Source organism: Euleptes europaea, chromosome 12 (assembly GCF_029931775.1).
Source record: "Euleptes europaea isolate rEulEur1 chromosome 12, rEulEur1.hap1, whole genome shotgun sequence".
In the NCBI taxonomy this organism is placed as follows: domain Eukaryota; kingdom Metazoa; phylum Chordata; class Lepidosauria; order Squamata; family Sphaerodactylidae; genus Euleptes; species Euleptes europaea.
This window is the reverse complement of record NC_079323.1, coordinates 6166497-6179253: the sequence shown is the minus strand read 5'-3', so window position 1 is coordinate 6179253 and position 12757 is coordinate 6166497. Positions and strand designations below refer to the sequence as shown.

The window sequence follows — 12757 nt, the reverse complement described above, 5'->3', positions numbered from 1 at the left end:
GACAGGGGTGGAATGGAGCACTTCACTGATTTTCTGCATTTGGTCTCCCATCCAAGTACTAACCAGGGCCAACCCTGCTTAGCTTTCGTGATCTGACAAGATCGGGCCAACCTGGCCCATCCAGGTCAGGGCAAAAGACATTCAGAGGTGGTTTGCCATTGCCTTCTTCTGCACAACAACCCTGGCATTCCTTGGTGGTCTCCCATCTAAGTACTAACCCAGGCTGACCCTGCTTAGCTTTCGAGATCTGACGAGATAGGGCCATTCAGGTCAGAGCAAATGACATTCAGAGGTGGTTTGTCATTGCTTGCCTCTGCAGAGCAACCATGGGCTTCCAAGTGCTAACCAAGACAGACCATGTTCAGCTTCTGAGATCTGACAACATCAGGCCAGCCTAGGCCATCCAGGTCAAAGCAAGAGATGAACAGAAGCAGTTTGCCATTGCCTGCCTCTGCAGAGCAACCGTGGGCTTCCTTGGGGGTCTCCCATCCAATTACTAACCCGGGCCAACACTACTTAGCTCCCAAGGTCTGATGAGATTGGGCCAACCTGGGCCATCTGCTGCCTCCCCCCCCCCACCCGGTGGGGGTTAATTCAAAATTGAGGATATTTCCATAACTTCCCCTGAACTTCGCACATAAGTCAGGCCATAAATACAAGTAGATCCACACAATGAATCAGGTTCTCTTCTGGGGTTATGGGCAAGGGGGCTAGAAGGGTTGAGCGGCACGCATCGGACCACGCGGCAGGAAACAGACCCCGTTGTTGTAATCCCAGCACCGTGAGAGTCCTATATCCTGGTGCCTTGAAATGCCTCCCATTGCTGACGTGCACACGATCACACCTAATTAACAAGCAGGGCCGGTTATTGGTGCCACAGGTGTTTTCCACTTGGGCTTCAGCCTGTTTCCTTTGTTAGCGCACTCTTCTCACAACACAGCCTTTGCCTCGGGTTACTCCTGTTATTAAAGGGATTTTTGACCATGGGCAGGCTTAGGCTGCTAGCATAGTTTCCCACATCCCAATAAACCAAATTCCACACCAGGGAAGAATAGATGTCCATTAAATCGCACAAGTAGAATTTTTTTTTAATTATCGGTAATACTTGAGTCGCACTAAGAAGTCAAAAGCGGCAATCCAGAGAAAGTTGGCTTGCTCAAGTCCCCATTTAAATCAGCAAAATTTGCTTACAGATTTCTTCATGAAAGGGAAGTATTATGTATGGAAGTTGCAAATGACTTATGGCGGCCCCCAGCAAGGGGGCTTTTAAGGAAAATGAGAAGCAGAGGTGGTTTTCCTTTTCCTTCCACTGCAGAGTCTTCCTTGGTGGTCTCCTGTCCAAGTACCAACCCTGCTTAGCTTCCAAGATCTGACGATAAGTCAGTTAAGGGGAGACATGATATCGGTAAATGTCCCCTGTGCAAGCACCGGGTCATTCCTGACCCATGGGGTGACATCCTTTCCTGACATTTCCAAGGCAGACTTTGTTTGCGGGGTGGTTTGCCAGTGCCTTCCCTAGTCATCTTCCCTTTACCCCCAGCAAGCTGGGTGCTCATTTCACCGACCTCGGAAGGATGGAAGGCTGAGTCAACCTTGAGCCGGCTACCTGAAACCAACTTCCGTCGGGATCGAACTCAGGTCGTGAGCAGAGCTTTTGACTGCAGTACTGCAGCTTAACACTCTGGGCCACGGGGCTCCTGGAGACATGATAGAAGTCTATAAAATTATGCATGGTATGGGGAGAGTGGACAGGGAGAAAGAAGCTTTTCTCTTAATACTAAAACACGGGGGTCATCTGCTGAAGCTGGAGGGTGAGAGATTCAAAACTGATAAAAGGAAGTACCGTATTTCTTCACACAACACAAAGTGAAATTGTGGAACTCCCTGCCCCAGGATGTGGTGATGGCTGCCAACTTGGAAGGCTTTAAGAGGGGAGTGGACATGTTCATGGAGGAGAGGGCCAGCCATGTCTACTAGTCAAAATGGATACCAGTCATGATGCATACCTATTCTCTCCAGGATCACATGAACATGCCTATGATATTAGGTGCTGTGGAACACAGGCAGGATAATGCTGCTGCAGTTGTCTTGTTTGTGGGCTTCCTAGAGGCACCTGGTTGGCCATTGTGTGAACAGACTGCTGGACTTGATAGGCCTTGGTCTGATCCAGCGGGGTTTTCTTATGTTCTTATGTGGTGATGGCCACCAACTTGGAAGGCTTTAAGAGGGGAGTGGACTTGTTCATGGAGGAGAAGGCTATCCATGGCTACTAGTCAAAATGGATACCTATCAAGATGCAAACCTATTATCTCCAGGATCAGAGGAGCATGCCTATTCTATTATGTGCTTTGGAACATGGGCAGGACAATGCTGCTGCAGTCGTCTTGTTTGTGGGCTTCCTAGAGGCACCTGGTTGGCCACTGTGTGAACAGATTCCTGGACTTGATGGGCCTTGGTCTGATCCAGCATGGCTTTTCTTATGATCTTATGAGATCGGGCTATACCTCCCAAGGGAAGTATTGGGTGGGCAATAATAAGCAACATACACACAGTTGGTCACATTGAACTAAACCCCCCCTCCCATGCCAATCATTATTCACGATGATCAACATGCAGGCTGAATGTCACTTCCCATGTGGAAACGCTCCCACTTGGAAATTTGTACTGACAGTACCCGCTGTAATAAATGATCAAGGATCGAGGATCTGATTCAGTATAAGACAGACTTGTGTGTTCAAGTTACAATATGGCCTAATGGTTCCATCTCTCATAAGCGAGCCATCTCTGCTCTTAATCAGCCCAAGTAGATTTCAGAAACATTAAGATGTCTGGCAAATGCTGGGCTGGGAGGTTAGCTTCACCTCAGGAGTCTAATTAAGCCACAGAAGCTGTCATTCAGGGCTCTTCAGGGAATTAATTGACTCGGCTGTGATGTAGGCATCTGGAGACGAGAACGCGGGCCTCTAATAATCGTCTGGTCAAGAGTCTCAATCTGCTGCTGTGCGGACACATTGTCCCTAAATCGGCACCCATGCCAAGATTTTGGGTCAAGGCACGGTCAGGGTGTCCCCATAAACATGGAAGAAGTGGGACAAACTCTCTGAAAGCTGAGAATGATCTTCCGCTATCTCTGTGAGTGCTCCATGCAGAGACAAAACATGGATAGCCCTATCCTTCATGTACATGTCCACTCCCCTCTTAAAGCCTTCTGAGTTAGCAGTCATCACCACATTCTGGGGCAGGGAGTTCCACAATTTAACTATGAGTTGTGTGAAAAAATACTTATTGGTATATCCATATAAATCTGGTCTCACTTCCACACCAAAAAAACCTCTTATCAGACCCCGCGTTCTGGTATTATGAGAAAATGTGGTAGTCCCAGTAATACAGTGAAGGGAAAGGGGAACATAATGCTTTAAGGGTGTTGGGAGCTGCCTGGTAGCATCTCCGCTGCCCTCAGAACCTTCTCTGATCTCATCATTTCCACCCATCCCACAGATCAAGTGCGGAACAGCTACTACATTGGTGCCGATGGCTCTCTCCGACTCATTCTGGCCAACGGCATGGAGGTGGCCCTGCAGACCGAACCTCACCTGCTGGCCGGCACGGTGAACCCCACTGTGGGGAAGAGGAACGTGACCCTCCCCATTGACAATGGCCTCAACCTGGTCGAGTGGAGACAACGCAAAGAGCAAGCACGAGGCCAGATCACGGTCTTTGGACGCAGACTGCGGGTGAGTGATGGCAGGCTGCTTTTACACGGTTCAGAGCAAAGCATGTTTTGTTTGAGTTCACCTTCGAAGGAAGTCGCTTTCAGGTAGCCGGCTCAAGGATGACTCGGCCTTCCATCCTTCCGAGGTCGGTAAAATGGGTATTATGGTTGAAGCCAGCTACGGTTCCTATATATAAAGACTGGCCTCCCTAACCTCCCCACTGCGATAACACTTTTTATTCCATCTGGTGCCTTCCATCTGCTGGCCAAGCTGAAGTTTGTTGTATTGTGATTGGTATGTTAGAGGCACCTAGGTAAATTAGTATAATGATTATACAATTTTATAGGGCTATTTTAAAATGTTTAATGTGTTATTGATTACTATGACTTTTATATTGTGTAATCCGTGTTTTTATAAGTAGCAATCAGGCTTATAAGTTTTTATAAGTAAATAAAAAAGTGGATTCATTGTGCCTGGGTCACTAACCGTCTCAAATTCATTCTCCCGCATTCCTGCCCCATGTGTCTGTGCAAGGACCCGTTTCCTCCACCTTGAAAGATAACACCTTTACCGATCCCTTGGGATTTTCACAAAATTCTGGGCCTCTAATTGGCCCCATGACTGTCCCAAATCGATTGCCCTGCGCCTTCCGTTGAGCTAAAAACCCGTAACGACTGGACCCTCTCTGAATCAAAAACATCTCCTCTAACGCCACTCAGGATTCCACCAACTTTCTCCCACGAAGGCAAAATTTTTGCTACAGTTGGCTGGGCAATTTCCTCCCAGCTCCGGGAGTTGTCTGATTAATTCATTTTTTGTTTATTTAACCCGGGATGGGGCAAGAGAGGCTCCTCTCGGTATTTCGGCTGCCGTTCTGGGGCCAAGAGATCAGCTGAATCAGTCACAGTGATAGAAATACCGCACCATATACATACCCTTGCCAGATGCCAGGCCCTACCATCGTATGTTTTAGAAGGGAAATATAAGAAGACCCCCTAGATCAGAGAGGTTTTGTCCATGTGGGACAGGGGACATTGAAACCATCAAACACGCACTGATATGAAGTTAGATCAAAGCTTATTTCCCCCCTGCTTGGTAAATTCCCTGAAGACTCAGTTGAGCTTTTGGCAAAGAAGCTGCTATTAGGAGAAGATCCTCAGCTTAGGCTCCAGACTGCCAAGTTCTGCACTGTTGCTATTAAAATACACAGAACTTTATTAGAGAATGATCGTTAGAATAGCTTATGATTTTATCAATTTTAAGGTGATAACTTTAATCAGGGGTTGTTTTTATTGATCTTACACCTTTATTTGTACCGGCAGCCTGTGATTCTGTGGTACAAAACTATTGAGTCTGGAAATTGTGATGGGTTGGCATGTGATTGGTCAGTTGACCGTATTAATAAATTTGATTTGATTTGATTACCCCACCATACACAGCAAGGCTGCGTAGATTATCTTACCAACGGCAAAGCCCCCAGCCTGGCTAATGAGAACATTGCAACCCCGTCCTTCCAAACTTCAGCACAGTACATCGCCTAGCTACAGACTTCTCGTGAAACATAGGGGTTTTTTTTATTTTCTGCTGGCGAATTTGCCACACAGGCCATATATTTTAGCCTTGCGATTGCAATTAATTACTCCTGAAACGCAGCTCTTATTACAAGATTCTGTTTTGGCTCTCAGCCGTTGCCTCCTGTGTTTGTATTATGTATGACGGTATGGTCTTTCTTTCTTACTATTGATATTTCTCATGATGAATTTGTATTTTAATACTCTCGGCAAAATGTTAACATTTTTAAATTCTTTAATTCTTTTTAAAATTTTCATCTTGGTTTTGTATTGTTATTTTTGTATTGTTGCTAATGGCTTTTTTTCTTTTCTTTTTTTGCTAATGCAGTAAAGATTGATTGATTGGTATTATAAACCCTCATTTTAGAGGGCTTGTAGCGCATATGAAAACACTCCCCTCCGGAGCAGGAACTTCTTTGGGTTGACTGGGCCGTATTTCACTCTTGAGACACAAAGGGAATTTGTACGGCCCTGGTGGTAAAAAGCAATTGAGGGGGGGGGGGGGAATGAAACACACTATGGCACACTTTGGACACAACACAAAATGATGGTTTAATTAATTAAACTTAATTTTTACCCAGATGGTTTCAAGCTGGGTTCCATTGTTTAAGTCCTGGATCTCCTCGCAGGTGTAATCATCCCTAGCGTATAATGCTGCCCCTCCCCCCTTCCGATTTGGTCTATTTCTCCAAAATAGGTTATACCCTTCAATTAACACATTCCAATCATGAGACTCATCCCATTAGGTTTCCATAATGCCTATTATATCATATTTGCTTTTTGCTATTAAAAGTTCTAGTTCATCTTGCTTATTTCCCATGCTCTGTGCATTAGTGTAGAGACACCATAAACCACAGGTCCTTCTTCTTGGCAGCCTCTCTCCCTCCCATTGTTAGGTTTTTGAACTGTCTTTCCTTGCATATGTGCGACCCTCTGCAAATTGTTCATATCTATATTTGCAGTTATTGTCCTTACTTGAGGCTTTAAATTTACGTCTCACTCCCCCGGAAGATTTAGTTTAAAGCCCTCCTTATCAGGCTTGCAAGGCTGTGGCCAAACACATTTTTACCCACCTTTGAGAGGTGCAAATCATCTCCCGATAGAAGAGCATTATCCAGATAGCGTAAGTCTTAGCTGGAGAGGGGCCATGGCTTAGTGGTAGAGCATCTGCTTGGCATGCAGAAGGTCCCAGGTTTAATCCCCAGCATCTCCAGTTAAAGGGACTAGGCAAGTAGGTGATGTGAAAGACCTCTGCCTGAGACCCTGGAGAGCCATTGCCAGACTGAGTAGACAATACTGGCTTTGATGGACCAAGGGTCTGGTTCAGTATAAGGCAGCTTCATGTGCTCTACTACGGTTTTGCGTGATGGAGGAACACAGGCATGGAGGGAAGGCAGCATCATATAGCCCAATCTGTCAGATCTCACAAGCTAAGTTGGGTTGGTACTTGGAAGAGAGACCAAGGAAGACTCTGCAGAGGAAGGCAATGGCTAACCACCTCTGTTTGTCTCTTGCACTGAAAACCTGTTGCGGCTTGATGGCACTTTGGCATACACATAAATGCTGAAAATTATTACTAGTCAAGCGAAGAACCCTGTTGGCCTTTTTAAATGTCTGTGTTTGTATTCAATGCAGGGACCACGTTCTGTGTTTCAGTTTTATTTTATTTTCTCACAGTCTTCTTCTTTTTTGCCTTCCTGCATCCTAGAGTTTAGAATTGTTTACAGAAACTGGTGAGCTTGCTAGGAAAAACCCCCATGATTGTTCGTTTGCTTTGAAGAGCAGTTAATAATTCATCCTCACAGGCCCTCCAGTGTCGTTCCGATTCTCATTCTCATTCCTCTCTGGTCTGCTGCAGGTTCATAACAGAAATTTGCTGTCCCTCGACTTTGACCGGGTGACAAGAACAGAGAAGATCTATGATGATCATCGCAAGTTCACCCTGCGGATCCTGTACGACCAGGCCGGCCGGCCCAGCCTTTGGTCTCCCAGCAGCAGGCTGAATGGAGTGAACGTTACCTACTCCTCGGGGGGACACATTGCTGGGATCCAGCGGGGGACCATGTCAGAAAGGATGGACTATGACCCGTCGGGCCGGATTACATCCAGAATCTTCGCTGATGGGAAATCTTGGAGCTACACTTATTTAGAAAAGGTCAGTGCCGCCTACAGATAGGACATTTCAGGAGTTTTTAAGGGATCACGTATCAATTCCTCTCAATTTATCCTTCGCCTTTCCTTAGAGTCATAGAGTCATAAAGTTGGAAGGGACCATACAGGCCGTTTAGTCCAACTCTCTGCTCAATGCAGGATCAGCCTAGAGCATCCCTGACAAGTGTTTGCCCAGCCGCTGCCTGAAGACTGCGTTCTCTTTTAAACCAATGGCTCTTACACTAAATCTTCAAATTGCTTTATGAACTCGAGGGAGTTCGATGGGTACTTTGGGGGATTCGGGGTGAGAGGACAGTGGTGACTTCCACATTTTTGCTCCATTTTGGATTCGCAACTGCAGCAGATTTATTTCCAAGCCTCCACACAGCATTGTTTCCCAACCATTGTCTATCCATGGTTTTCTCTGTTGTTTCTCAAACAACATTTGATAGGTGTTTCCTGCCTGTATGCAGCTGAAGCATTCTGCTTTCCACATGGAAGGTATGACACAACTCCCTTCAGCGCCATTTTCCCTGCCACCATTCCCACACGGCTGTCATTCTCCCTCTCTTGCCACCAGGGGGCTTTATGAAAAAGGTAGCTAAATCGCTATAGCATTATAATAATATAGCACTCTATCGGATAGGTCCTCTGAATTCCCAGCTCTCAGTTTAAAGAAAGTAAGTCTCGAGCCATTTTCATTACAGAGAAACAAGTTTTCCCTTCTGTCTCTGAAACAAAAGGGGCTAAAGACTTTTTCTTTTAAATGAAAACTAGGAATTGAGAGAATCTAGTAGATAAATAGTTATAATGCTACAGTGCTATAGCAATCTAGCTATTACAGTTTTTTTAAAGGCCCCCATGGTATGGGGCGAGGATGGCACTGCAGAGGAACAGGGCAGGGAAAGCGTGTGGAAACCCACTGTCTAGATATCCTGTAGCTGCTACATTAAATTGTTAGCTGCAGCAGCAACTGGAAAACTACAGGGAATTGTTCCTGTGTGGAAAACCCTAGTAATTATCTAACCATATTTCCCACATACTTGAAAAAGACATATTTTGTATACAAAGTCTTCATGCTAAGGAGAACAATTCCTCCTCTCCTCTGGCCGCATCTTGGAATATTTTCACCAAGTAGACATTCGTGAAGTCAGAAGGGGGTTTGACATCAGTGAACATAAACCTTTAATACCTTGGTTATTTCAGAAACTGGATCCATTGATAATACCTGCTGGGTAGCCATGATAGTCCATACCTGCAAAATACAACAGAGTCCATTAGCACCTTAAAGACTAACAGAATTTAGTCCAGCATAAACTTTCATGAGTTAGAGGTCCATACTTTGCATGTTTTAATACCTGATGTTCACCACTTTGGGGAACCTATTTGGGTGGAAAGGGAGCATATAAATGTTTTTTTAATAACAATAACAATAATAATAATGCTTACATGCATTTCTGACCCACAAATGTTTTTGCAGGAATAAATTTTGGTGCCACTCCTATTTCATTTTAGAGCTATTGTTTCACCAAAAGTTTTTTGAGGCGGCAGAGGGAGAGGGTGTCAGTATCACAAAACAAGAATCTGTAAGATTATTTTCATCGTTCCACCAACTGAGGGTACTTCTGCTCTTCCCTAGATCACAAATAATCTCTGAAGGAAGGAAGTTTGCAATTGGTTTTGACAATGATATCAGTGTCCTGCTTGATGAATTTCAAGTTTTTGCGCCTTTCAAAATGAGGAATGATCATTATTTGTTTTCTCTCCTACTTACAGTCTATGGTGCTGCTCCTTCACAGTCAACGGCAGTACATTTTCGAGTTTGATAAGAATGATCGTTTGTCATCCGTGACCATGCCCAACGTAGCCCGGCAGACCTTAGAAACTATCCGTTCCATTGGTTACTATAGGAATATCTACAGGCCCCCAGAGGGCAATGCTTCCGTCGTTCAGGATTTCAATGAGGAAAAGCAGCTCCTTCACACTTGTCATTTGGGGACGGGGAGGCGGGTCATCTACAAATACGGAAAGCTTTCCAAGCTGGCCGAGATGCTCTACGACACGACTAAAATCAGCTTCAGCTACGATGAAACAGCTGGGATGCTGAAGACCATAAACTTGCAAAACGAAGGGTTCACCTGCACCATCAGATATAGACAGATTGGACCGCTCATCGACCGGCAGATCTTTCGTTTCACAGAAGAAGGCATGGTGAATGCCCGCTTTGACTACAATTATGACAACAGCTTCCGGGTGACCAGCATGCAAGCGGTGATCAATGAGACGCCCCTACCCATCGACCTTTACCGATACGATGACGTTTCGGGTAAAACAGAACAGTTCGGCAAGTTCGGGGTGATATACTACGACATCAACCAAATCATCACCACAGCTGTCATGACTCACACAAAGCATTTTGACGCCTATGGTAGGATGAAAGAAGTGCAGTATGAGATATTCAGGTCCCTCATGTATTGGATGACCGTTCAGTATGACAACATGGGTAGAGTAGTGAAGAAGGAATTGAAGGTTGGCCCGTACGCAAACACAACGAGGTATTCATACGAGTATGACGCCGATGGGCAGCTCCAGACTGTGTCAATCAATGAGAAGCCACTCTGGCGGTACAGTTATGACCTCAATGGAAACCTCCACTTGCTGAGTCCTGGCAACAGCGCCCGCCTCACACCACTGAGGTATGATCTCAGGGACAGGATTACAAGACTGGGGGACGTGCAGTACAAGATGGATGAAGACGGCTTCCTGAGGCAAAGGGGGAATGATGTTTTTGAGTACAACTCAGCAGGGCTGCTCATCAAGGCATACAACAAAGCCAGCGGGTGGTCTGTGAAGTATCGCTACGATGGGCTCGGAAGAAGGGTCTCCAGCAAAACCGCCCATGGCCATCACTTGCAGTTCTTTTATGCAGACCTCACCAACCCCACCAAAGTCACCCATCTCTACAATCACTCAAGTTCAGAGATAACCTCCCTCTATTATGACCTCCAGGGCCACCTGTTTGCTATGGAGCTTAGCAGTGGAGACGAGTTTTACATCGCCTGCGATAACACTGGGACCCCTTTGGCAGTCTTCAGCGGGACAGGCTTAATGATCAAGCAGATATTGTACACAGCTTACGGGGAGATCTATATGGACACCAACCCAAACTTTCAGATCATCATTGGTTACCAAGGAGGCCTGTACGACCCCCTTACCAAACTCATACATATGGGGAAGAGAGACTATGACGTGCTAGCTGGTCGGTGGACAAGCCCGGACCATGAAATTTGGAAACGTCTGAGCAGCAGCAACATAATGCCTTTCAATCTTTACATGTTCAAAAATAACAACCCTATTAGTAACTCTCAGGATATCAAGTGCTACATGACAGGTAAGCTTCCTTTCTTGGCTGGTGGCTCTGTTGCCCATCAATCAACCGCAATGGCTTTATTGTTGACTACATTCGTTTTTATGACATGGAAGGTTTTCAAACCTGCACTCATAGGTCGTTTATGCATGGGTACTTTCACTCACGTTTGCCCCCGGTGTGTCCCAGTTGTTCCTTGGAGTTATGCATGAGTTTTCTGCCCACTAGAGATGACCTCGCTGCCAGCCCTCCCAATGTCTGGGTTTTCCCATTCCTTTGTTAACCCGACTCTTCCCTCTCCCCTGAGCAAAGCCCAGGTGAAATCCCCATGCAGAAGGTGAAGTGCGGGACATGCAAACTTGGTTTCACTCACAGCCAATCAGCAGAGGCGGGGATTCAAATACTTTCTGCTTCCTCAGAGCTTTTTCTGAGCAGAAGAAAGGCTTTTTTTAAGGTTTGGGTTTCTCCCCCTCCCTTTCAGATTGCTCCATTTTTTGTTTTTTCTTCTTAAAATGCTTTTTTTTATGTGGCAGTTAGGTTTAGGGGAGGGGGGATTTTCTCTCACAGTGAGCACTACAAGTAGGCCAATTACAAAGCAGCATTTAAATGGGTGGGGCTTGATTTGAGCTTGGAGACTGCTGGTTCATAGATTCCCAACAGGAAAGTGTGGGTCCAGCGAGCAACGAACCTCAGTAAAACTTCCATTCATAAATGACCATGGTGTTTCCAAGTTCTTGGAGTTTTTTGGGGGAGTTTATTAGGAAGAAGCCATGTTTATGTCACAGAGTCCTAGAACTGAGCATGCCATTAACTGGAACCCCCCTACTCAGTGCAGGAAATTCAAAACTTAGAGCATCCCTGACGGATGGCTGGTCAGCCTCTACTTGAGGACCTCCAAGAAGGGAGACCCCACCCATCCCTTCAGGTAACTGGATGTGTGAATCAAATCCAAATTTCAGTGCTTTGCTGTTATTTGAATGAGCCTGAAGACTTCCCAGGCTCACGTTCCCCACTCCCTTTTACTCTCACACATGGCCAGCTCATGAAGAACATTCACTTTGGCACAAAACCAAGTTTGTAGTTACTGCCAAACCACAAACTGTGCTGGTTCTCAACCCAGATGTTTGAATCCTTGTTTGTAGGGAAGAGAGCATGCACCAGTTTGTGGTATGGATCTAACAACAAACTGTGGTTTACTGTGGAAGTGGAAATGTATAGCCATGTGCAATGGTAGGAGGGAGAGGGAGGGAATGTATAAGACCCAGGATCCCTTGTGCTCATTCATGATACAATAAACCACAGTTTGTTGGTATTTCTCAACTATACCCTTTTTTTTAATTTGAGATATTTCTGTATGACTTTGTTGCTTATCTATTACAACCAACTGTAAATTGTGGAACTCCCTGGCCCAGGATGTGGTGATGACTGCCAACTTGGAAGGCTTTTAAGACGGGAGTGGACATGTTCATGTAGGAGAGGGCTATCCATGGCTACTATTAAAAATGGATACTAGTCATGATGCATACCTGTCCTCTCCAGGATCAGAGGAGCATGCCTATTAGATTAGGTGCTATGGAACAGGCAGGACAATGCTGCAGTCATCTTGTTTGTGGACTTCCTAGAGGCACTTGGTTGGCCACTGTGTGAACAGACTGCTGGACTTGATGGGCCTTGGTCTGATCCAGCAGGGCTTTTCTTATGTTAACTGTGATATGTGACAGACAGATTAAACAAAAAGGAAAAGGTTTATTTGTAGCTTATCAAGGGGAAACTGGTAAGATCTAACACAATAGGACGCAAAACAATGGAAGTGGAGGACATTTTCTATGCTGAGTATGATCATAAACAACTACCACATTCCCCCTAAACACACTCCTGTGTCCCAAACCCCCTGTATGCCAAGGAGCAAGCAAAAACATAGTTGAAGGGTCCCTCTCCCCCACAACTTCCTCCCA

At 45.6% G+C, this 12757-nt stretch overlaps 1 protein-coding gene across 1 annotated transcript in view; it reads left to right on the top strand.

Moving 5' to 3' along the window:
- The window catches only part of TENM4 (teneurin transmembrane protein 4), a 450745-nt gene that overhangs the window by 427106 nt on the left and 10882 nt on the right, over nt 1-12757 (top strand). Inside the window, exons 28-30 of the mRNA XM_056858091.1 lie at nt 3499-3734; nt 7143-7439; nt 9212-10826. Coding sequence (XP_056714069.1) covers nt 3499-3734; nt 7143-7439; nt 9212-10826 — 2148 coding nt within the window. The remainder of the gene's footprint in view (nt 1-3498; nt 3735-7142; nt 7440-9211; nt 10827-12757) is intronic.